At 38.2% G+C, this 26152-nt stretch overlaps 2 protein-coding genes across 5 annotated transcripts in view; both read left to right on the forward strand.

Moving 5' to 3' along the window:
- Window positions 1-8600, forward strand: part of LOC132160861 (immunoglobulin-like and fibronectin type III domain-containing protein 1) — a 29750-nt gene extending 21150 nt beyond the window's left edge. For all 4 annotated transcript variants that reach the window (XM_059570573.1, XM_059570575.1, XM_059570574.1 and 1 more), the window contains 12 exons: window positions 247-371; window positions 455-599; window positions 696-989; window positions 1087-1383; window positions 1488-1667; window positions 1748-1876; window positions 2125-2433; window positions 2514-2599; window positions 3459-3651; window positions 4489-4785; window positions 6473-6799; window positions 8024-8600. In XM_059570573.1, the coding sequence (XP_059426556.1) occupies window positions 247-371; window positions 455-599; window positions 696-989; window positions 1087-1383; window positions 1488-1667; window positions 1748-1876; window positions 2125-2433; window positions 2514-2599; window positions 3459-3651; window positions 4489-4785; window positions 6473-6799; window positions 8024-8028 (2387 nt within the window). In that variant the 3' untranslated portion in view covers window positions 8029-8600. The remainder of the gene's footprint in view (window positions 1-246; window positions 372-454; window positions 600-695; window positions 990-1086; window positions 1384-1487; window positions 1668-1747; window positions 1877-2124; window positions 2434-2513; window positions 2600-3458; window positions 3652-4488; window positions 4786-6472; window positions 6800-8023) is intronic.
- A 926-nt stretch (window positions 8601-9526) lies between these two features.
- igfn1.3 (immunoglobulin like and fibronectin type III domain containing 1, tandem duplicate 3) lies at window positions 9527-21633 on the forward strand. Its single transcript, XM_059570577.1, has 24 exons — window positions 9527-9678; window positions 12528-12606; window positions 12692-12814; window positions 12921-13060; window positions 13156-13255; window positions 13372-13413; window positions 13528-13576; window positions 13735-13915; window positions 14196-14309; window positions 14406-14568; window positions 15158-15430; window positions 15893-16345; window positions 16796-16920; window positions 17045-17186; window positions 17279-17572; window positions 17936-18232; window positions 18343-18522; window positions 18646-18774; window positions 18938-19246; window positions 19431-19516; window positions 19610-19802; window positions 20086-20382; window positions 20490-20816; window positions 21401-21633. The coding sequence occupies exons 2-24, from the start codon at window positions 12558-12560 to the stop codon at window positions 21403-21405; spliced, it is 4071 nt and encodes a 1356-aa protein (XP_059426560.1). The 5' UTR covers window positions 9527-9678; window positions 12528-12557; the 3' UTR covers window positions 21406-21633.
- Window positions 21634-26152: the final 4519 nt, after the last annotated feature.

The raw sequence follows: 26152 nt of genomic DNA on the forward strand, positions 1-26152 counted from the left end.
AATGGCAAGATATCATACACCTGATATTTTTTTTCTCACACATATCTGTTGACTTTCATTTACATTTAAATGAAAGCTAATGCATTTTAACACATGCTATAAAATATGTATATCCATATAATAGTTACTAAGTGTACAAGTGTAGAATTGCTACAGTAGGCCTCAATTAATGTGTGTGGACTACAACTCAAACATCAGCAAAATGATAACTGTGCTTGAATTATTAATTACTAATTTTGTTCACAGATCCTGGTGTTCACTTTTCTGCTGGGCTGGAAGACCACAAAGCTATTGTGGGAGAGGCAGCTGAACTGGTATGCAAACTTAGCAGTGCTGACTGTAAAGGTGTCTGGTCCAAAGATGGCAATGAGGTATAAAGAAGCCACAAGTATATATAATATGATAAATGGTATATATGGTGCATGTGTAAACTGTTCTTTAAATTTCTCTGTAGATTACTGCCTCCACTGAGGGTATGACTATCAGTAAGGACGGAGTGGTCCACAAACTGAAAATTGATAAAGTAACAGAAGAATTTGCTGGAAAATATCGATTTGAGGCTGATGGGCGTAAAACCGAATGTGTGATTGCTGTTGAAGGTTTGCTTCTGCTCATTTGCACCAACACATATACAAATGTTTCATATTTCATGTTTAATTTTTTTCCTTTTTTTCTGTTTGTGTGTGTGTGATAAGATCCACCAAGATTCAGTGCCAAGGAAATTGAAGCATTTGCAAAACCGACTGTGGTCAAACACAATCATAAAGCCACCTTCAAAATTCCATTTATTGGCCGTGAGCCATTCAAAGTCCAGTGGTACAAAGATGGTGAAGAGCTCATGCCAGACTCTCACTGCAAGATTGAGATTTCAGAGACTGAAAGCCGCCTGCTTCTCACCAAATTACAGCGTAAAGACACTGGGGAAATAAAAATCAAAGTCAAAAATGAGTTTGGCACTTCTGAAGCCATTTCTAATCTAGTTGTACTTGGTAAGTACAAAACGTGAACCAATTAAACAGGTTGTATTTTTTATATGAACGCAATAAAGTTGATAACAAACTTGCTCTCCATTTTTATCTAATTTAGATAAACCTACCCCCCCACTTGGACCACTGGAGATCGTTGAAGCATCTTCCAACTGCATTGAGATCAAGTGGAGACCACCAAAAGACAATGGTGGTTGCCCTATTAAACATTACATACTTGAGCGTAACCAAATTGGACGCAACACATGGAAAAAGATAGGCCAGATCCCAGGTGAAACCCACTACAAAGACAGTGATGTTGACCATGGCAGAAGATACTGTTACCGTATCAGAGCCGAGACTGATGAGGGCATCAGTGAACTGATGGAGACTGAGGATGTGCAAGCTGGCACTAAAGGTGACTTCCTAAAAAAAAAAAAAATCTCTCAGAGCAGCCTTGTGCTAGTCAGTCGCTATACAGATTTGTCTTATTATAAACCTCTGGATTGTCTTAATTTCCAGCATATCCTGGTCAGCCATCTGCTCCTAAAGTAGTCAGTGCCTTTAAAAACTGCATTAACCTGGCATGGACTCCTCCGACCAACACTGGAGGAACAAATATTTTGGGTTATAACTTAGAGAAACGCAAGAAGGGCAGCAACTCGTGGGGCCAAGTCAATCCACCAGATCAGCCAATCCAAGGTCTGTATCTCACATTTTTACACGAGCTACTTTAAAGTATTACCTGCTAGTAATGTTTACCTCTTAATTACCATCCACAGCAAAGAAATATGAAGTAAAAGATGTAGTTGAAGGAATGGAGTACGAGTTCCGTGTATCTGCCATCAACATATCTGGAGCTGGTGAACCAAGTATCACCTCAGAATTTGTGTTTGCGAGAGACCCCAAAAGTAAGTCCTTTCTCAGGATGCTCATTATCTTCAAAAGAGAAGAGGAATTCAGCATAAGAATTTTCAAGGCTGTACATTTCGAAAAATGAACCATGGCCTCCCCTTAAAAATTATGCAAAAATAGCAGATTTAGGTCAGAATTTTCTGGGCTTAAAATAACAAGCTAATTTGAACTCCTCTTGCACTTCTCCCTATTTTCTCTTGCAGTGTTTTTTCATTCAAATGCTTTCATCTCAATTTTCTCTCAGAACCCCCTGGTAAGGTCATTGACCTTAAAGTGACAGACTCCACCTACACTACCTTGTCCTTGTCTTGGACTAAACCAAAAGAAGAGCCTGGTTTTCAGGATGAGGCCAAGGGATACTTTATTGATGTCAGGCCTGCTGAGAACACAGAATGGGATCGATGCAATACAAATGCCATCATCATGACCTCCTACACTGTAAAGGGACTGAAATCAATGGGCATGTATTGGGTTAGAGTGATCACCGTCAATGATGGTGGAGAGGGTGAGCCACGGGAGCTGGACAACTACATCTTGGCTATGCCTCCTCCAGGTGAATCACCTTATCTACTGCCTCCCATTTTTGAAAAAAATTGAACTGGCTACGCCACATCAATGTCTTGTTTTTCTTAGTGAGACCGAGATTCACAGATTCTAAGATAAAGAGCTTCATGGTGGTCAGAGCTGGTAATTCTGCACGATTCAACATCAACTTTGAGGTAATGTGCATTACTAAAACCATACAGGACTTTTGGAGACTATACCAGTGGTTTAGATCTTTTATCACATAAAGTTTATCACTTTTTGGGAGACAGTGATTATATACTGCATGCGGTGAGAAGGGATGAAGTATAACTGCTGTCCAAAGTCCTTAATTCCTTTATCAAAAATGTAGTGCCGACTTGCATCTGCAAATCATAAACAGGCTAAAAGTCTGGGTGACATCTTGGACAGTACTTAACAGCATTACGGGGAAGTTGTGGCCTAACAGTTAGAGTGTTGGACTGCAATCCAATCCAATGGTGTGAGTTTGAGTCTCGGGCCGGCAGGAATTGTAGGGGGAGTGAATGTACAGCGCTCTCTCCACCTTCAATACCACGACTGAGGTGCCCTTGAGCAAGGCACCGAACCCCCAACTGCTCCCCGGGCACTGCAGCATAAATGGCTGCCCACTGCTCCGGGTGTGTGTTCACGGTGTGTGTGCACTTTGGATGGGTTAAACGCAGAGCACGAATTCCGAGTATGGGTCACCATACTTGGCTGTATGTCACTGTCACTTTCACTTTCACTTTACTTCACATTACTCATTCTGCATTTTTTCATTTGCAAAATATCAATTGCCAACCTTGTATATGGTGTCCTTGAGTGTCATGTAAGGCCTATAAATAAAAAATATATAATAAGATTAATAATTTGGGACTTCTTGCTGAATATTACATCCCCTAATTATTATCCATGAGCCAGGCTATATCATGCTCCCTTCCCATAAACTTTTCAGATCATTCCTACTCACCTCATTTAAATTATATTTTGCATTGGCCACATGTCCGATACTTGTCCTATATTACCTTTTTACAGGCTTCCCCGTGGCCTGATGTCATCTGGCTTAAAGATGGTGTCCCTGTGTCCAAACGTGTCACTATAAGCAATGCTGAGGGAGGCTCTCAGATCCTGATCCCATCTGCAGTTCGCTCTGATACAGGAATCTATACCATTGTAGTCAAGAACGTTGTGGGACAAGAGACCTTCAGTATTGAGATTAGAGTTACAGGTAAAATGAGGGAACCAGTGTATGTCTGTGGATCCGTCGTCAAAGATAGTATCGTAAATGGTATCACCAAATAGAATTGAAAAAATGTGTTCCAAGATGTTGTCCGAAATAATTCCAGTCTCTCAATGGTTGAAAAACAGATAGCCACGCCCCCAACTCACACTATTGGTTAAGCCATGTTGCTATGTTGGCATAAGAAAGCAATGCTTTGTTAGTATTGTACCACAGAGCCAAAGTTCTTGTACTTTTTGATGAAATCATCTCATGAATAGCTTATTCTATTATTAGGCCTTATTATATTAGGCTCTACATATTAAGCTGGGACAGTAGAAAGTATTTTCTGAAATTTTGTGTTTTGAAAAACACTAAGCTTCTTTTAACTTATTCCTGTTTTCATATAATTAATAATGTCATTTATTCTCGTGATGCCAAAGCATTCTTCAGCATCACATGATACTTCAGAAAATCACTTTAATATGCAGATTTGGTGTGAAAAAAGAAAATCGTATTATTATCAATACTAAAAACAGTTGTAACGCTTAATATTTCTGCAGACATTGTGATGCATTTTTATTATGATTCTTTGATGAATAGAACGTTTAAAAGAACATTTATTTGAAATAACACAAATAAAAAATTTAACTGTCACTTTTGATTAAGTTAATGCATCCTTGCTGATTAAAAATATGACTTTCTTTCAAAAAATGTTTTTGAATGGTAGTGTAGATTTACAGTATACATGGATATACTCAACCAAGCTTGCTCTGTAGAGGAATGTATGTGTAATAGGCTTGATCTGTCAGTCCTGATGTACTACGACTGATTGTTTTGGTGTAGACGAGCCAAAGCCCCCAGGCCCCATAGAGCTGGATGAGAATGTTCCGGGCACAGTGACAGTTTCCTGGGAAGCATCCCCAGATGAGAAACGCGATGATCGCCTGCATTACATGGTGAGCAAGAGAGACTCCAGCAAGAGGACCTGGCACACTGTAGCAGACCGTATCTTCAACAACCGTTTCACGGCCTGTAACATCATGCCAGGGAGAGAATACCAGTTCCGTGTGTACTCCAAAAATGACATTGGCCTGTCTGCCCATTCGGAGTCACCAAAATGGCTTATCCCATGCAAGAAAGGTTTGTAATACAGGGGTGTGATAATTGAAACTTCTAGTATTATTTACATTCTGTCCTTATTTCTGGCAGCAGCTATTTACACTAAGTGTATGAATGGTGGATTCTGTCTCCATTTAGTATAAATAGTGATATATAGCGTCTTGTGACAGATTGTGCAAATTTTGACAGATGTTATTGACACAATTCTTAGTAGAATCCTATTTGTACTAAAGAGAGAGAAAAAAAAATATCTGAGCAGTGATGGGTGGAGTTAGCTATTTGGATTCAATGTACATTAATTAAAATGTTGGTTTTCAACTGGTTTTTGATTCAACATCTAGATTTGTGCTTCAACTGCTGACGGAACACCAAAATTGTTATTATGTATTATGTTTATATATAAATGTAACAAAAAAGCCCATAAATTCAAACATAAAATGTATTATTATTATGACTGCAATTTGCTAAGCCTAAAATATTGGGCCAATTATTATACCACTAGTATTTGTAATACTTCACAATTAGGTTCAAATTTTTTTACAAAACTACGAAAAGTGGAAGTTAACTAACATTAAAAAAAACAGTTTCATCATTTATTAATACATTAATTAAATCAAAAGTATCTGTTAATATTGTATAACGCACCTAAACTAACACAAACTAACAATGAACAGCTGCATTTTATTATAATTTTATGACAAAAAATATGCATTTACTAACATGCGATACATGCGATCTTCAGCATTCAAATGAAGTTTATCATAAATAAATATTACATAAAGTGCATAATAAAATAGAAACACTTTTTTTTATCCATCCTACAGTCTTGTAAGTCCATTAACTGATAGTCTTTCCCCCGTAATATGTGTACATAATTATTATTATTAGCCTATTATTATTGGTTATATATTTTTATTTCATTTATATTAATTTTTTTGCTTCAATTTCGATCTCTTAACGTTTTGAATACTTTTGTAAATAATAGCATACTGTAAATGCTCGACATTAACATAAAATATCATAACTGCATAAAATGTAAATGCATAAATTTTATATGTATAAATAATAGAATATTTTCTTAATTCTAAATAAATTATTAATGATTCCATCACTGATTATCCCGGGTTGCTATGGTCACACAGGTTTGTTTACGCATTAAACTCATGGCCACGAGAAAAACATGTCGTTCCCTCAACATAAGAAGATGTGTCCACGAGAAATGGATGTTGTTCCCTCAACATAGCTTCTCGAGGCCACGACATAAGGATGTCGTTACCTCGACAAAATGATCTCGTGGCCACGACATAATATGACGTTCCCACGAGTTAATATGACGTTCCCACAAATTAATATCTCGTGGCCACGACATATTATCACGTTCCCACGGGTTATTATTTCATGGCCACGACAAAACTAAGTAAACCGAACAAGTCACTTTGCGGGCACCGTAAACAACAAATAGCATGGGAAGCATTTTTTTTTTTTTTTTACCCAAACTATACTTGGTTACATTATATGGGTTAGTTTCATTCTATTATTTGCATTTAACATTGTTTTTACCCTGCTATTGTAACCAGACCTTTTGGATTGCGACCCAGGTCCTGCCACTAGGGGTGTCTGTTTACCCTGCTTGGGTGTCCCACTGACATGTCAAGTACACAGCCTCAATTAATTGTGTTTTTTAACCAAACCCCTTCAATTCTTGCAGAAAAATTCACACTGAACATCCCAGAGTCAAAGACCTGCAACTTGGAGAGTCCTCCGAGGTTTATGGTCCCCCTGAAAATCCACACAGCCCCGCAAGGCTACGAGTGCTACATGAGCTGTGCCGTGAGGGGCAACCCCTCACCCCATGTCACCTGGTACCACAACAACGTCAGCCTCAACACTGACACCAACTACTACATCACTAACACCTGTGGAGTGTGCTCCATGCTCATTCTCAGGGTTGGAGCCAACAACATTGGAGAGTATAAAGTCATGGCTGACAGCCCGCTGGGAAGAGCAGAGTGCACCACCAATCTCACAGTGAGAGGTAAGGGTCCACATGAAGAACTCGCTTCACTCGATGAAAGTTACAGTACACCATTAAGTACCTGATGACAGCGGTGTTTCTAAGTACAATTTTAGAAGTCGTACTTTATCTCTAGACAAGTTTCCCAAAAACATCATCATCTGCTTAGGTACTAAATAAAACCATAAATAAATCCTCGGAACTCTTTTACTATTAAAAACTGTATCTTTTATGAAACTCTGCCTCACCAAAGTGCCAGGCATTTTTTTTTTACTATATCCAGTAATGTTTAATAACTTCCATGCCTTGACAAGATAACATAATGTATTCAGCAGCACTTTCAAACTATTTTCATGTTGGGGAGACAAAATTGAAAAGATACTGGCAACCAGTGTGGTCTTTGGACCTGATGGTAACAATGCATTTACTGTACATTTTACTTAATAACAAGCAATTTGTGTATTGGTTTTGGAAACAAGCATTGATCTATCCATTTATGGGATGATCTTCCATGATCCACAACACTGTTGGGAATCCCAGCAAATGCCACTCAGAAAAGTTATTAAATGACAAAATGAAAACATCTAAATGCTTCTCAATCCAATTTTACAAGGCATCCTACCAATGCACAACTAACTAGCTATGTGCAATATAATGTATATAATACATTTCTAAATATATCTTCAGAAATTCTAAGAATAACTTGGTTAACACTTCTATTTCAGGTATTTAAACGTGTTTACTCATAAAAGTTATTTACAAAGTAAATTCAAGTTTAGAACATTTCATAACTACATTAATTAACATGAACTACCAATAAAATAACATTTATTAATCTAATTTCATTTTAATTTCAACATGTATAAATACATTATTAAAATCAAAAGTATCTTAATATTATTTAATGGACCTTATTAAAAGTATTGTTAATTGTTCGTTAATGCATCAGATAACAATGGCACAGAACGAAAACATCTTAATGCTTCTGAATCCAGTTTTTCAAGACTTTCTACCAATGCTCCACTAATTAGCTATATGATTTATAATGTTTCTACTGTAAATATATTTCAAACTACAGCTTCAGACATCCCTAGAATAACTTGGTTTCAAATATTTTTATGTCAAAAAGTCATAAATGTTACTCAAAGTTAATACAGAAAGTTTAGAATGTTTTCATACATAACACTGCAAATAAACTGAATCTAACACCTTAACCATATTATATTTTCTTTCTTTGTTTTTCAGAATAAAACCTTGACATGGGGAGGATGTCAAATCGTTGTTTTTTGGGATTTTAGGCCATTTGTAGAGCTACAGCATTGAGTATTTTTTTGCAGAAAGATGGCTCATGAAAACGTTACACGGTGTGGCCTCATGAGACAGAAAAATGGTAGAATCAAATGCATGCGGAAAACTTCATATAGTCTTACTGTGTTTAATAGCACAAAAACCTGAAAACATGAAGAAAAAAAAACTCTGAACTGTAACGCTTGGGTTGCTGATGCTTAATATGCCATGCTTACCTAATCCTGTTTGGCAATGATTTTACTTCAGCTTAGTTCAGGTTTGGTGGTTATTGTTCTTGTACGCTATTTGTTAATTAATTTATTCTTGGCTTTTGTATAAGTATGCTGCTATTTCACACTTTCACAAATTCAATTACAAAAAAAAAAAAGTGCTGATTTCTTGCATCCATTTTATCTTTTTGCTTGTCTGGAAACGCTAAAGTGTAAAAGAAGCTTTTGCTTCTTCAGATATGCTTTATCAGCAAAAGTGGTTTGGTGTAAATAAAAAAAAATATTCAGGTTCTTTGAACAGTGCACTTGTGTATCAACCATTATTTTACCTTATCATTACAAATGATGTACATAAAGTAATGTACGTATGATTTAACAAAATATATTGATCCGATTATTTTTTTCAAGAACCTAAGCTTAGAAAATGCATCTAACACATCCATTCATAGAGAGAATAAAATGAGAGAAATAGTATACAGACGTACCACATAAATGCATGCAGATGACACCATGAAGTCTCAATTACAATGCTGTATAAGTAAAGCCTGAACATGATGTCCTTGTTATATTTGGAGTATTTTACTGCCAATATTTTTTTTAAAACAGCGTGACAGGGTCCAGCACATGTTACATCAGTATGGTGCTCCTGTGGTGTGGTTATGTACCGTATGTGCTCATGTGGAGATGTCAGACTTAAGAGTCAATACATCATGATGATTTATATCCTATGTCTCTTCTGATCCAAATATGGGCCACAACTCCCTGGCCTGAGCATACCAATGTAACTTCAAACTCATATCCAACAAGCACAGGATTTTCATTCTTGCCCAATTAAAAGTTTATACGTCCCATAAATCATTAAGTATAATTTATCTCCAAAGCAATGTCATATATTTACATTGAACATAAACATCACGTCTTCTAAAGCTTAAAATGAGAACCGTTCTATTTTGTTGATATAGCCTAGATTATTCTTAAATGACCCACATAGAATTTTTAATATGGTACTCACATATAATGACAAATAAAACATCAATATCAATATGTTCAAAGCTTCTTCAGATCATTTTGAGAAGCACAAACTTACCTTTCTCACATCAGGAGGAAGCTGCTCCCTCCGCTGTCACTGTGCGTTTAGTCCTGGAGTTTCTTATTCAGTGGATAGTTCATAAGCTTCATTCTCCAGCCTGGTCCCATATCTAAGGGAGGAGTCACAGTTCCTCATCACACACATGTCCTTGATCAGAACGCATGGCTAAGCCTATCCCACAGCCAACACCCTTGAGGAGCAACGGGACACCTTTGAGGACCATCTCAAGTTGGGTCGCAAAGGTGAAGTCTGCACTCAACGCTGAACAAAGAGCACGGGGCACAAGTCACAAAGTAAGTAGCCAATCTTTAGTATTTACACTATTCTGATACATTACACCAGGAATCTTCATGAGGAGTAATGCACCTGGCCAATCAGAATAGGTTGGAGTTGTCTGACATGATTCATGAATGGCCCTGAATTACTGCATGTCAGTAGATAACAGACTACTTTCAATAAAACTATTTACTGATTTTAAGCTATTTATGTAGGGAAAAGATAATTTTGAAAGCATGTTCAATTAATTTACATACAACATTCTTGGAATGCATAAGGATTTTTGAAGGGGAAAAAAGAGCAGTACTGATCGTGCAATGATTTTTGTAGCCAACAGTAAAATAAGTTTTTATGTTATTTCACTGATTGTTGTTTCGAAACACAAATGGAGATGAAAATGTTTGATTCCCATCGGAATAGTGTCAGAAAGATGAACAGAGACATCTGTTGGGCCAAAAAAATGTCTCTGTTCCTTTCAAAGTGGTTTCCTATTATCATGTCATGATGAAAGGATGATACACCATCTGTTTTCTTAGTTTGGAGCAATGTGTGTGACATGCAGCTTTTACATTGATCTATAAATGAAAAAAAGTTTATTTTAGGCCATTGTGTTATTTTTATTGGTCCCACATTACACTCCACAGCAAGCAGCTCTGGTCAATTATACTGGAGCACAATTACTTCTAATGGGTTAGGGAAAATGTTATCATGAAAATTAAAATGTATGGATTACTGAGAAAAAAAAAACAAGTTACATATTCCTAATATAGGTCATTTTATTTAATAATTCTATATTGTATTTCATAAAATGAAATAACAAATGTTCAAGTAAATATATATCAATGGATAATGATGACGAAGATCATTAATTAAAAAAAATATGCTGTTAACATGCAGGTCAATCCTTGTAAAATCCTTAGGCAATCCTACATGCAAGGAAAGCAGGGTAAGGGAAAAGATAATTTAATAAGTCATAAAATCTGACATAAAAATTGTCAAAGCAGTAAGAGAAGCCTTGCTGCCATTAATGGGGGGTTGACATCTTAGGACACAAGACCCTTTCCAGGCCTCCTTTGGGCACATTTATAAATCAATCATATGTCTCAGTTGCTAGACATGGCTATTTTTCATCTCCTACAAATATGGTTATCCCTGATAAGAAGCTGTCTGCAGATAAACTTATCTTGATGTACTGCTTACACTATAAATCAGCACCAATTTTATAGTTGTATGATTATCACACAGAACACAACCTCTATGTTTGTGTGTATGTGTGTGTGTGTGTGTGTGTAATACTTTCAAACACACATATATATGTATACATTTTTTTATTATCATTTATTATTTGGATGCACATATATATGCAACATATCACCTAGCCAACTGCTACACATAAATATTAAAAGGAAACCAGTGGCATAGTTTATGAAACCTTTCAATGTAGCTTTTATGAAATGCATTTTGTGAATATTATTAGAATCATAGGAGATTTTGGAGGAATAGAGCACTTGAAAAATGTTGATACTCTGCATTTAAGATGAGAGTGTACGTCAAAGGGTGTTTTGATGGATAGTTTTATGAGGTATGTGACCTATACCAGACAAAAACACGCAGGGCTACTTGACTTACACCAGTGGGCAAGCAAAGTCCTCAATTTACTGTCGCTTTAAATTACTACTCTAAAAAAATGTTGCAATTTCTGTGAGTCTAGATTCAAGCAAATCAATTTAGGTGCTTCAAACTATATACATGGCTACAAGTCCTGTAAGGTCACCACCACTCATCAGTTCACAAGAAATACAATTAATGAAGCTTTTAGAAACTTTAGAAACCATTCCTGCCTCAATAAAAACCCTAGTTGTAATTCAATGAAAGCATAATTGCTGCATATTTCTTGCTAACAATTCACAGCCACCACCTCCAGACACAATTATTGTCTCTATCTTCATTATAAGAAACCCATCTAATAGAGACTTCAGGAGGTATGAGGTTTACTCGAAATGTGTCAGCATTACATTTCCAGTAGCAGACATATTGCTTCAATCCCAAGGTTGCAGATTGGTGTAAGTGAGAGTGTGGCCAGCTTTTTTTCCTTCCTGTGACTTGCCCATGAATTACTTTCTAGACAGTTGGAGTGTTCATGTTGCTGCAGAGAAAAGCTGACAGAAGCGCTTAGCTTAGCCCTGCTGCTAAGCTCCATGCTCCCAGCCTCAGGGAACAGAAATGATCATAGTCAAAAATTCTTTATGCTTGCTCATCAGAACCAAGTCTAGCCCTTTTTTCAAATGCAACAAATTCTTGAACTTCACCACCCCAGTCTATTTCTTTCAAAAAATACATTTCACAAAAGACATCCATAACATTTATAGGAAAGAATCCAAATCTGAATGTCTTATTCACTGATAGTCTTGAACTTCAATGAGGTGAATTTGAGTACCATAGATAAAGTGAGGTTCAGTGGTTCCACAAATTAGTCCAAGTTTGAGAATGAATCGTTTAGACCGATTTCTGAACCAAATCAATGGTTCAGCGAGAAAAGGAGAGAGAGAGAGAGAGAGAGAGAGAGAAAAGGCTAGCTCAAAGGAACAATTTGTTCTCTGATCCAATTATTGAGTTCAAATCACTGACTTAATGGTCCGGTAACAGCAGTTCGCAAGTTAACAGAGTATACAATCGAGTAAAACCTTTCTTTTTCAAAAACACTTCAAAACATCTAATCTCATCTTTTTCCCATAGAGTAAAATAAACTATAAGGATATAAGTATGAGTACATAATGACAGAATTTTCATTTTGTAAATTATTTTTTCAACTATTCCTGCAAAACTGCTCAAATTTCATAGCTGTAATGATTTTTTGATCCCACAGGACTGAGTTCCCTAAATCCCACATGCCAAGATGAAATTTACAGAAAGTAAGGAAGCGGAGCCCACTGCTCCTGGGCAAGGTAGATCTTCACTGAGAACCTTTTCAAAATCCATTGATTTCTCGTATGAAGTATCAGCTTTTAAAATTCTCTTTTCATTCTTCAGTGGCCATTAAGAAGCGATCTAAAGTCCCAGGAGTAATGATCACACAGTTTGTGGAGGAAATCCCAGCAGGAAAAAGTCATCCTGACTTCTCCCGCAAACCCATCGCCTTGACTATTCAGGAAGGTACCTGTACAGTACAGCAGCTCAAAGCATCTGTAATGCTCAAAGAAAAGACATAATGGCTGTGTTTCAGAAGTACTCACATGACTTCGTTAAACCCACCTCACAGGAAAGCTTGCCATTTTCAAAGCCATCATCACTGGAAGTCCAACACCAACTGTGACATGGGCTCGAAACAATGGAGATGTATCTGATCCTGAAAGATATGTTGTTTCATATGATCCAGTATTAGGAGAACATCAATTACAGGTGCCATACTTGCTAAATTGCATTCATTTTTCATTAAAATGTCATCTTATCCATGTATTGTTTCTAATTCTAACATAATCAATGTTGCCCAATAGATGCCTAATGTTGGAGTTGATCAAGCCGATACATATAAATGTTATGCAAATAATGAATATGGACGTGCTATAGTCACAGTCACACTCAACGTGATTGAAGGTCAGTACAAAGCCTCCACCAATTGTACTTGGGAAATTTATGTTAAGCAGAAAGTACAAGTAAAACAAGTGAATCAATTAACTGACTTGGCTGTGCTAAAAAAAAAATTTTTTTAGTTGGGTTCAAGAAGACCAAAGCAATGCAGGAAGCACGATTAGGTCGGTTTGCATTCAAGTCCTGAGTGAATCACTAAAGCAATAAACATCTAAATATTTGAAATACAACCTCTCTTGCAGAATAAAGATGAATAGCACAATTATATTTATTTTCAGACCAACGAGAGAAAGCAGCAGCCGATTTAAAAAGGACCCTGAGGACCCGGTAAGTTCTTGCTGATCATACCAATGATGGTTGTAGCACAACTTGCATTCTGAATGGCCTGTTTATCTGTTTTTTGAAATGCAAAAGCAGCCGCATGTGTCCAGCCTGACCCTGGATGTCCTGGGAAGGGGTGTTCATGGTGTATTGTGCTTTTGCAGATCTGAACAAAAGGAGGAGAGGAAAGATGGAGAAGTTGATGAGAAATTTTGGGAACTGTTGCTGAGCGCTGATAAGAAAGATTATGAGCGCATCTGTGCTGAATACGGGGTGACGGACTTCCGCTGGATGTTGAAGAAACTGAACGAGAAGAAAAAAGAAATAGAGGAGCAGCAGTCACAGGTGAATTTTCAAATGAACAGTAAAAAATCATTACTGCATGTACTGTTTTTGCTAAGGCTTAACCAAATCCATCAAACTAAATAATAAATGTCATAGTTTTCAACATATAAATACACCAGCACTGGAAATGAATGTGATGTGTGAAATACCTCACCGGTCTCTATTACTGTACTATTTTTGATCAAGAAGTGCATGTGCTAAATTCCTCTGTAAATCTAGCCTCTGAGGTATCTTTTCAAAGTTTTGAAAGTATATTTTTAACTTGCTTTTCCTCCAACAGTACATTGAACACCTGAGCAACCTGAGACATATTGAAATCAAGACGCCTGGATGTGCCGAATTTGAATTTGAGATGGATCTCAAAGATCCCAATGCCAGAATCTTCCTCCTCAAGGTTAAGCAATAGACACATTTTTGATTACTTCTTTTTGCAGTTAAAAAATGAAATGAAATTCATTTACAAAACATTTCTGCATTTTGTTTGTCTCAGGATGGTGTTATGGTTCCATTTAACACTGATACGGATGAAAAGCATTCTTTGCGTCAAGTCGGCAGGAAATTCATCTTTAGCGTACATGGTCTGAATGCAGAAGATGCTGGATTGTATCAAGTCGATATTGAGGGGGTCAATGTCTTCTCAACTGACTTTAAAAGTGAGCATTAAGCATATAGAAAGCTACATCTATCAATTAAATGTTATGAAATTTATAGGATAGACAAAAATGTCAGCATTTACTCAACCTCATATTTTTCCATCATGTTAAGGAATCTCAATTCTTTTGTGCAACACAATATTTTAGAAAATGCCTTAACTTTCCATACAACTGGATTCAAGTGGATAACGATGTATGATATATACAGTATAAGACGTGTATGAAATATAAGAGGTATGATTTATTTGTAGAACAACCTGAAACTTAAGTAATTATAACATTCAAATAAAGGGAACATTAAACGTCTACATTACTTTAAACTTCTGTACTTGGCATGCATTTTCATGCAAAATGTCTCCTTTTGTGTTTCATAGAGAAAAAAAATGCAATCAGATAGAACAACATGAGTGTGAACATGAATTTTCATTTCAGAATGAATTTTGTCTTTAAATGAAAGTAATGAAAGTAATTTATGTAGCACTATTAAAATATTTATTTGACTTGAATAAAAACAATTAATTTATATGTTATCACATAAAGTACAGTTTTAAGTTAAAGCATGCTTTTGTTACTGTCTCTACCTTCACAGTTCCAGCGGTAGACTTCTTGGTAAAGATTCAGGAAGTGAAGGCTGTGGAAAGAGAGGATGCCGTGTTTGAGTGTGTCCTATCTGCTCCACTCCCTAAGATCTCCTGGCTAGGCAAGAACGTTTCTCTGGAACAGGGTGAAAAGTATGACATCTCTGTCTCTGAGGACATGTTAATCCATAGACTGGTGGTGAAGGACTGTATGCAAGTGGACAAAGGCATCTACGCAGCTGTGGCTGGAATGAAGTCTTGTAACGCCTGGCTGATAGTGGAGGGTAAGATTAAATTCAGACATCACCCACATTTAGTTGATCAATTGATCAACATGTTAAAATATGCTGATCCTCGCATATACAGTAAAAGCCATGTGAGAAATATTCATAAATTGATATCATTGCAATTGACACATTTAAATGATCACTTCATTGATTCAGAGCAGATTTGATTAATACATTCAAAATTAGAATCTTTTGTTATAATGAATGAATAATTAAATGAAAATTGATTGCTGCAATTACACAGTTTCAGTATGGACAGACCATTTCAAAATTGACCATTTCAATAAAATGTTTTAAGCAAAAAAGAAAACTAATTGCATTGTTCAAATGGCCATTAATATCCATCATATCATTGAGAGCAGAATGTACGTGTGCAGTGTTATGTAGACATCCAGCAAGTTTTCCACTCAATGGCCAGAATATTAACACCTCATTCCTATGTTGGAACCCTTGGAACAGCTGACCCAGATCCGAACCAGAGGGGCAAGAAGGGTGCACGCAAAACCACTCAAGCAGGAGGTGGAGGCGCAGACCTGATCAGGATCGCAGCAGAACAGCAGGAGAAGCTCCAGAAGGAGCGCGAGGAGAGGATGGAGCAGCTGAAACAGATTCAGGCTGAAAAGGCTGCTGCCAATGAAGAAGAGAAACCAGCAGAAGAAGAAAAACCAGCAGATGAAGGAAATGCTGCCCCTGAACCGCCAAAACCAAAGGCTAAACCTAAACCCAAACTCAAGCCTAAACCAGAAACCAAAGCAGACTCTGAAGGCAAAGCAGAAGAGCCAGAAATTGAGCCAGAGGCGGAGGGGAAACAACCAGAATCAAAGGAATCTGCTCCGCCACCAACAGAGGCACCCAGTGAGGAGCCAAGGAAGAGAGTGAGAACTGGGCCCTTGGTCCCAGACACCATTATTGGTAGGATTACTGTACTGGTTTACCATTTCCATTAGCTGATATTTTGACTACGTGTAAGTTTAACTACACAATAAAAGTCACACAATAATAGTGATGGTCATGCAGTATGTTCATAATACGCAAAAAAAAGCCAGTTTACATACATCAATAGCTGAAGTTTAGGCTTTAATAGTCATGCTGTTATGTTTTTTTAGTTATTTGCTTGAGACTTACTTAGCCGTGCAGCATTTTTCATGCTGAATAATAATGCTGGCCTAGAACCACTTTCAGAATATTTTAGGAAAGTGTACCATCTGCATCAGCAGAAAACTGCATATGAAACAACTTTACACACCATCCCCCCACCCAACCTTATTTTTGGAAGGTCTTGCCTATGCATAATTGTTTCTAATGATATAAGTGGAAGTTTAATATAACCTTTAAACTGTGGTCAATGTACCTGTTGTTCAGATCCAGGAGTTCACTTCACCAGTGGACTTTCAGATGTTCATGCCATCATTGGTCAGTCAGCTGAAATGGTGTGCAAACTCAGCAGTGAAAAGTGTGATGGCATTTGGTATAAAGATGGAAGAGAGGTAAGCACAGGTTTTTGATGCTCAAAGTCCCGGTGTAATAATTAACAATACCCAAATAAATAAATATTATTAATTGAGAACGGAGATTTTTGTAAGTAATGATTCTGTTGAAATATCTGTATAGATAACAGCCACAGATGAAATAAAGATCGTCAAAGATGGAGCAGTCCATAAACTGACTGTATCAAACTGTACAGAGGATGACAGTGGAAAGTTCCGCTTTGAGGCAGCTGGACGTAAAACTGAGGCGATGTTGGTCGTGGAAGGTAATAAGCATTATATGTACAAAATACAGAGTTGCATTTTCTGGCAAGTGAGAAACTTGAAAAAGGAAACTCTCTTGTGTATTCTGTTTCAGACCCACCAAGGATGAATCAAGATGACTTGGCTAAATTCTCAGAGCCTGTGATAATCAAGGTTGGCCAAAAAGCAACTTTCAAAATGGACTTTGTAGGTCGTGAGCCAATGAAAGTTCAGTGGTACAATGAGGGTGAAGAGATGCTTGAGGATAATCACATCAGGATTGAGAAGTCAGATAGTCACAGTAGCCTTCTACTTGTGAAATGTCAACGCAAAGACAGTGGAGAAATAAAGCTGAAGCTCAAAAATGAGTTTGGAACCATTGAAGCCTTTTCAAGACTCATCGTTCTAGGTTGGTACATGAAAAGCCATGTAACATTCATATGTAATAGTAAAGAGAAATGTATATAACCTGTTCCCAGTGGAATTTACAAATATAATCCAATTCATAATCCATAAGACATTGGTATACACCACCTTATACAAAGACCATCAAGATCCCAATATTTCTTTCTTGTAATAAATGATACAGTAGGTGGATCCTGTTGCAAAACACACACACACAAAAATCCACATCAAGGCACTCACATAGTAAGCAAAATAAAAGGCCTTCATTCTAAGACAGGGCTATATATATATATATATATAAGGACACCTTAACGCGTATCAGGCCAAGCAGGTCTTCATCGGGGTTCATTTCTTTCTTGTAATTCAGATAAACCCACCAACCCAATGGGTCCTGTTGAAGTATTAGAAGCCTCAGCATCTTGTGTGGAGTTCAAGTGGAGATCCCCAAAGGATGATGGTGGTTCTCCTATAAAAAACTACTATATTGAGCGTAACCAGATTGGACGTAACACCTGGATGAAGATTGGAAATATCCCTGGAGAGCCCCATTACAATGACTCTGATGTGGACCATGGGAGGAGGTACTGCTATCGCATTAGGGCCGTGACTGCAGAGGGTATCAGTGATGTTTTTGAGACAAACGACATCCAGGCTGGCACCAAAGGTGAGGTTACATGTGTTTAGATCTTAAATAGCATCACGATGTCACTGAAAATGTCAGCAAACATGCATGATCATAGGAGCTGTTACATATAAAGGTCTAATTTGTTCCAGCATATCCTGGACCACCATCTACACCCAAAGTGGTCAGTGCCTTTAAGAACTGCATCACTTTGGCATGGTCATCTCCCACCAACACTGGTGGAACCAACATTGTTGGCTACAATATGGAGAAACGCAAACGGGGCGGCAACATATGGGGTCAAGTGAACCCCCCTGATGAGCCAATCAAAGGTTGTCTTTATGTTTCGTAGATCTCAGAGTTCTAATATACTTTTTGAACTGCCATTTAGTGAGTTTTTTTAAAACATGCTAGGCTTTTGCTTTACACCTATTTCACTCATTGTCTTCTCCAAGGCAAACAGTATGATGTGAAAGATGTTATTGAAGGAATGGAATATGAATTCCGTGTGTCAGCCATCAACTTTTCTGGTGCTGGAGAACCAAGCACACCCTCTGAATTTGTGATAGCCAGAGATCCAAAAAGTAAGTCAACAACACTCAAATATTTATGACATTAACATATTTTATAACCATTTTTATTATAGAAAATCTGCTGGAATAAATCACAAAGGAACAAGAAAAAATATATAATTCTACAACTGAACTACCTTCCTTGACCTTTTTGTGCTTCAATTTGGGATTTCAGAACCCCCTGGTAAAGTCGTTGGCCTGAAAGTCACAGATTCCACCCATACCTCTTTGTCTTTGAATTGGACTAAACCGAAGGAGGAGGAAGGTGTCCAGGATGAAGCTAAAGGTTATTTTGTGGAATTAAGGCCAGCTGAGAACACAGAATGGGGTCGCTGCAACTCAAACCCGCTCATTGCAACTTCTTATACTATTCTTGGCCTCAAGTCTATGGCTATGTACTGGGTCCGAGTGGTTGCAACCAATGAAGGAGGTGATGGGGAACCCCGAGATCTGGACAACTACATCATTGCCATGCCTCCACCTGGTATATACATTTAACGTACATACATTCTCAAAGTCTCTTACCCAAAGCAATTCTAAGGCTTTTAAGTAGTACTGATAAAAAATAGTATGTATCCAAACTTTTGACTAGCTGCGTAGTTGCAAGTATTTGTTAACATTATTGTTACATCAGCATTAATTTGCTACTCCTCAAATCTCTTTTTCAGTAAGGCCGAATTTCACCAATCGCAAAATGAAGAGCTTTATGGTTGTAAGAGCTGAAAATTCAGCTCGGGTCAACATATATTTTGAGGTATTCCAATGCTATAGAACGAAATGGTGGCATTTTCCCATCCTCAGATGTCTTATCTACTGAGTGTAATAAAATATTAAATCTCATATCCAGGCATCCCCAATGCCAACTATAATCTGGCTGAAAGATGGAATACCAGTGTCCAAACGTGTAACTGTGAGCAATACAGATGGGATGTCCCAGCTCCTGATTCCCAGTGCCGAACGTTCTGACAGCGGGATCTACACCATCATAGTCAAGAACATAGTGGGTCAGGAGACGTTCAGTGTTGAGATCAGAGTGACGGGTGAGAGAGCCAAGCTCATCAAGCCTGAAATCTAATTGCCTACTGCAATTTTGCATGCAGAATGTGTCTCCAGATAAACAATCTTGTTCATCCTGGAACAATATCAACCACTCTCTAGACTTTGTGCAGAGCCTTCAGCAATTATTCAACCATTTCACGTGGTTGTTATTATCTGATCCAGGCCTAAAAACTTGTTTATCAAAGAACACATCCTACTTAGCAAAATCTCTAATATTATATTGAGGGAAATTATAGATTGTGTTGATACCTGGCATGTTTGCAGATGATCCAAAACCACCTGGCTCAGTGGAGCTGGAAGAAAATGTCCCTGGCACATTGACAGTTTCTTGGGAACCATCTCCTGATGAGAAACGAGACAATCACTTGTACTATATGGTGATGAAACGGGACTCCATCAAACGCACCTGGCAAGCAGTCGCTGACCGCTTGTTCAACAACAACTTCACAGCAGTCAACATCATGCCAGGAAGGGAATATAACTTCCGTGTGTATGCAAAAAATGACATAGGTCTCTCAGAACCATCTGAGTCCCTGACATGGGGAGTTGTAAGGAAGAAAGGTGAGCTGACTAGTACTTCTACCTCTCGGTCCACTCTCGATAAATAATATAAAATCTGCTCCTTGAAATTCTTTGTTCCATTTAGCACGCTTTCTTATCTCCTGCAGAAAAGTTTAGCCTCAACTTAGCCCCATCCAAACCTTGCAACTTTGACTCTGCTCCCATTTTCACGGTTCCCCTGAAGATGCACACTACCCCGGAGAAATATGAGTGCTACATGAGCTGTGCGGTGAGAGGCAACCCCATACCTCATGTCACCTGGTACCGCAACAACGTCAGCCTCAACACTGACACCAACTACTACATCACTAACACCTGTGGAGTGTGTTCCATGCTCATCTTGAGAGTCGGTGCCAAAGCCAACGGAGAATACAGCGTAGTGGCAGAAAACTCTTTAGGCAGTGCTCAGTGTAGCACACAGCTGACAATCTTAGGTATGTTGTCAGAATATGTTTGAAACACTAGCTGTAGTTTGACTTGGTGTATATGTAAGTGTACTACTATATACTCTATATCTATAAATACATTTGTGCATGAACGTAAATTAAATAAATATGTACTATATACACTGTTGTTCAAAAATTTGTTCAGTAAAACAACATTTTTAAAGTAGTCTCTTTTGCTTAACTGCCTTTATTTGATAAAAAATACAATTGTAAAATATTATTCAAATTTACAGTAACCGGTTTCTATTTGAATATCGTTTCAAATGTAATTTATTCATGTGGTGCAAACCCTTTTCAGCAGCTATTACGGCAGTCTTCAGTGTCACATGATTCTTCAGAAATCATTGTAATGTGCTGATTTGCTGCTCAAGTAACCTTCCTTATCATCAATGATGAAAACAATGCTGCTTAATTTTTCTAGAAACCACAAAGAATATTAAAAATACACAAAAATATACAAATGTCTTTATTATTATTATAATATTATTATTAAACATTCTGCTGGTTGGGAAAAGTATTATAATTATTGTATCCTTAAGCTATAATTTAATGTCTGTTTTTTTATTTTTCAGAGTGAAATATCTGTGTGACATCTGGAAGACTCCTCTGACTCATCTTCAATTTATAAATGTAAACATAATTGAGCTTGGGATTTACATTTATTAATATCAGCTGCAGATGTTTGACTTAGTTTTAAGTCAAGTACAGTATTTTGTTTGTTTCAAAGCATTTATGCTACTTGTTTTGTCAATTGATTTGCCAACAATGACTGACATCACTAATAAAAAGGAGTGAATTAAATGTATCTATTGCCACATATTTACTTTTGATAAAACTATATAAAGCCATATTTGTGACAAATATTTGTCTTCAAATTTATCCTATACAATTATGTTGTACATGACCCCACCAGGGCAAAGGTTATAAACACTTAAATGTGAAAACAAGTAACATTTGCTCTTAATAGCTAGTAAACCTGCTTGCAAATGTCAGTGCCGTGCAATAACTTTCCCTGTAAATATTTAAAGTTGGCCGTAAACCATGATCATAAAAAATCTCTCCAGCCAGTGAAGATTGTTGAAATCTCCCCAAAGGTAAAAGCATTTCCAAAATCAGTACAAAATATGTTACTCTGAGGCATGTCACCAAATGCAAGAAATAAATAAAAAAAAAATGCATAAAAGTGTTTTATTTTTCTAAGACCTGGCCTTGGTTCTTGCTTTATAGCTTTCCATTATTAACTTTCCCCTACAGGGACGAAAGTGTGTGCTGGTAGTAAATGGGAAATGCATATAAACCTGGTGGCAGATGTCTGGGTTAGCATGTACTGGGGTCAGAGAGGGACTAAGTCAAGTGGACATATGGCAGTGCCTCTGCAGACAGGGAGTGGCCGCTTATAGTTTGAAGACCTCTAAGAGCACATACATGTATATGTGAAAATCTGTCAACAAGCAACGAGAAGAAAGCATACACAATCTAGTGCTTTTATGTCAAATGAAAGTATTGCCTGGAGCTTGACGGGGCAATGAATGCTTTCAAAGACATACTAGGCTTGACTAAGCACTTAAACTTATGTTACCCTTCCTAAAATATCTGTCCTTCCAACTGCATATGCACAGTATGTACATATTCAAGTGTTTATTTAAAACAAATGGAAATAAGTCTTCAAAATAATTGCAGGACAGATTAACTTTGCCATGTGGATTCTGGCTATAATTTGTAAATGGATAAACAACACACAACAGATAACTGTAGTCAATGGATCAGAGAACTGACCAAAGCTAAACTAGACAGTTAACTGCGCAAATTAACAGTAATTAACTCAAGTGCGCTTTATTGATGCTTAGAGTTGTTTGCCTGGTTAAACACATGATATGAACTGTCTGCAAAACTTGTGTGTTATTAACAAAATTAAGTAGTTAAAACACATAGGAATTCTAATTTAATCATGGTAAAAAGTGCATTTGTATTATGCATTCAAGAATTAAAGAGTATGAACATTTCCTAAAATGTGTATTATTATAAAATTTTTATCAGACATTACTGTAGAATTCAGGGTGACATGATCCTTCAGAAATCATGCTGATTTAGAAACCGTTGCACTGCAAATTTTTTGGCAAATTTTTAAAATATATTTTATATATATAAATTTTATATATATATAAAAAAGTTTTTTAATAATTTATTCAAAATATGAATCTTTTGTAACTATACACTACTATTATATTTAAAAAAAAAAATTAAATTAATACTTTTATTCAGCATGGATACAGAAATATAATTGGTTAATCAAAGTTGATTCTTTAATAGAGCAGTGTAATAAAAACCTAGAATTATTACCAAAGCAAAAACAGCAACAACTACGACAGTAATGGCATAAAAATAATTTCTGCTGGCCAGTTTTTAGCAATGACATGGATTTTGAACCTTGCTGTGATGAGGTGATTTGACATTAACCTTCTTAAGTCAACATATAGGGTTAACTACCATGGTCAAGGGTTCAGCTATAATACTTCAGCTTGAAACTCAGAGCAGATTTCTATTCCTATTCTATACTATTCCTATTCCTAGTTTAGAACAAATTACCAGATTTGGAAGTACTATAATACTCTTTAACTGCAGATGTGTTTTGTCGATTTGTAGTTGGCTTTATTAATTAAATTCTATTTCCAGAACGTGAGGCACAAATGAATAACTTCCCAAAATGTATTACTGAATAATACACAACATCAGAGACTCAGACTGCTTGCCTCTTTATTTTGGAAATGACTAATTTAGACCACTCATCATAGAGAGGTCAGTTGTTATTTACATAATAGGTGTCGCAGTGTTCACGGCTGCCATAATATAATTTATTAATAAGCCAGTCGGAATCCTCAGCTTGTGTTTATGAAATGGATTCTAGAGATAGTTCCCTTTTTGAGCTCTAAATAAGTTACATTAAATGTATGGTCATATTCATATTTAGAGAAACATAATTTATCCTCATATTCTCAAGGAATATATAAATATGTATCTCACCGATTTAATACACCAACTAAGAGAAATCTATTACTTCTCCGTGAGGATTTAGGGAATGTTATATTATGCAAACAGGCTTGACATTTTAATAAATAGCAGAAGATCTATAATCTAGAAGATCTACTTATAATCCCCCTATTCTGTCCATTTATTTCTATATTTATTCAGGTTTGTAGATATTTTTCTCAGCGTTTTATCAGTATAGAGCACAAAAGATTTTAAAAAGCTGTCTCTCATATATTTCAATTTTCAGGTCGTTTCTGTATTCTTATTCCTTGTGCTGCGCATCACACCACATATAGATGTGCAAAAATCTCTTATCATCCTGAGGACTCCGTTTTGGCCCCCAAGGTGTCCTTTCTCAAAAGCGATGTTCATCCCCGCCTGACAGCGGTCAGAATGTATTGGTGTTCTTTCTGGGGACCTTAAAAATACTTGTCATTATTTCTCATAGTCCCTAGCCTGTGGTAAGAATAAAATATATTCAGTTTCACTGGGAGGAGTTTGCAGCCAATCCCACATGTCCTCTCATGAACCCGGTGCTTGGCATCTTATGGGCAGTTTAATGAAATGAATATATCGGATTTTCTGCAGTGATTGATATGCTACATCCAAATGTAAACCATAATCTACTCTGCTGAAACTTGGACATCAGCAAACCTGATTTATTGCAGGTACTTAAAGAAGAACTTATTGCACCTCTTCCTTCCCATGAAATTATAAAATGAACTTTTTGGATGTCAGCCATTATAATTGCCGGCACTGAGAGACTCCAAAGTGGCAGTTAAAAACAAACTTAAAGGAAGAGTCTGTCGGCAATGACCTTGAAGGGCACGAAACATTGGCTAACCCCGCTGTTCTGAAACCACCGACTGGTTAAAGCAAGTTGTGTCACGGTTCGTGAACGCACCGTCTCCAGCTGTAGTCATGTTATGTCATGTTGATTGGTTCATGTGGGTGTGGCCACTGATCGCCTGATCAGCGGCAGGTGCATCTCATTCCACCGCCTATATAACGCCCTGTCTTTCGTCTCCTGTTTGTCAGATCGTTGTTTGAGGTCCATGTATTGATGTCTGTTCGTGCTCCTGTGTTCCTGTCCTTGCCCTGTTTCCTGTTCGGTCTACTTTGGATTATCACAGTCACTCACGGATCATCACCACGGATCACCGATCTACCACCACCGTCATCTCTACCAACGCACTCAAATCACCTACCCACCTGTCTGTGCTGCCATCGTGGTTCCTGCGTCACTCACCAGCATTCATCCATCACAACTCCTGTCAATAAACTACCTTTACTTGCATCTGCCTCCTGTCCTCCATTGTTAGCGTCACAGAACGATCTGACCCACATGGAGGCAGCGAGTAACCAACCCTCCGCTCTCGAAGCTTTCCTCAGCGCCAGTGTTCGGAGGATGGACTCCCAGGAGCGGACTCTTAACGACACTGGTCGCGCGGTTCAGGCTTTAGTGACGCAGGTGTCCGAGCTCACCCAACAGTTCCAGCTATTGCGAGCTCCCACTGCGCCACTCACACCGCCTGTTCCACCAGCACCATCGGAGGCCCCCTCCCAGCCGGAACCACGCCTCCCGATTCCGGAGGCTTACTCAGGTGAACCCGATTATTGTAGAGCTTTCCTTAACCGTTGTGATATGCATTTTGCCCTCCAGCCTAGAACGTTCGCCACTGAGAGGGCCAAGGTGGCGTTCGTCCTGACCCTGCTCTCTGGGAGGGCGGCATTGTGGGGAACAGCGGTGTGGGAGAACCAGGACCCATGCTGCACCTCGTTCCAGGCCCTCTCCGCCGAGATGAGACGGGTCTTTGATCGGGCCGCCGCAGGACGGGAGGCGGCCAGGAGGCTGGCGGAGTTACGCCAGCACGAGAGATCCGTCTCGGACTATTCCATCGAGTTCCGGACCCTGGCGGCGGAGTGCCATTGGAACGAGGAGGCGCAGTGGGACATGTTCCTGCATGGGCTGGCTGACCGCGTCCAGAGGGAGATCTACGCCCTGGACCTTCCCCCGTCGTTCAATGGACTTATTGAGCTGGCCCTTCGGGTCGATGCACGTCTGGCACGGATGGAGAGGAGGGGGCTACTCAACACCCCATCCAGGGGACCGGCAGACGTGCGGTTCAGCGGCAGGGACGTGGCCAGCCCCGTCTACGATCACGAGCCCATGCAGGTAGGGCGAGCTCGGCTTTCCCGGGAGGAGAAGGAGAGGCGGAGGTCCCTGGGCCTTTGCCTTTACTGCGGGGGAGCCGGACATCGAGCCCACGCCTGTCCGGTAAAAGGGCCAGGCCCGG

This window comes from Carassius carassius, chromosome 17, assembly GCF_963082965.1.
Source record: "Carassius carassius chromosome 17, fCarCar2.1, whole genome shotgun sequence".
Taxonomy (NCBI): Eukaryota; Metazoa; Chordata; class Actinopteri; order Cypriniformes; family Cyprinidae; genus Carassius; species Carassius carassius.

Bases quoted from the DNA above. Each gene is read 5' to 3' on its own strand.
- igfn1.3 (XM_059570577.1), top strand. From the start codon at position 12,558: ATGAAATTTACAGAAAGTAAGGAAGCGGAGCCCACTGCTCCTGGGCAA. The intron at 14,310-14,405 runs GTTAAGCAATAG...TGTTTGTCTCAG, and splicing joins CCAGAATCTTCCTCCTCAAG to GATGGTGTTATGGTTCCATT. The intron at 19,803-20,085 runs GTGAGAGAGCCA...GCATGTTTGCAG, and splicing joins TGTTGAGATCAGAGTGACGG to ATGATCCAAAACCACCTGGC.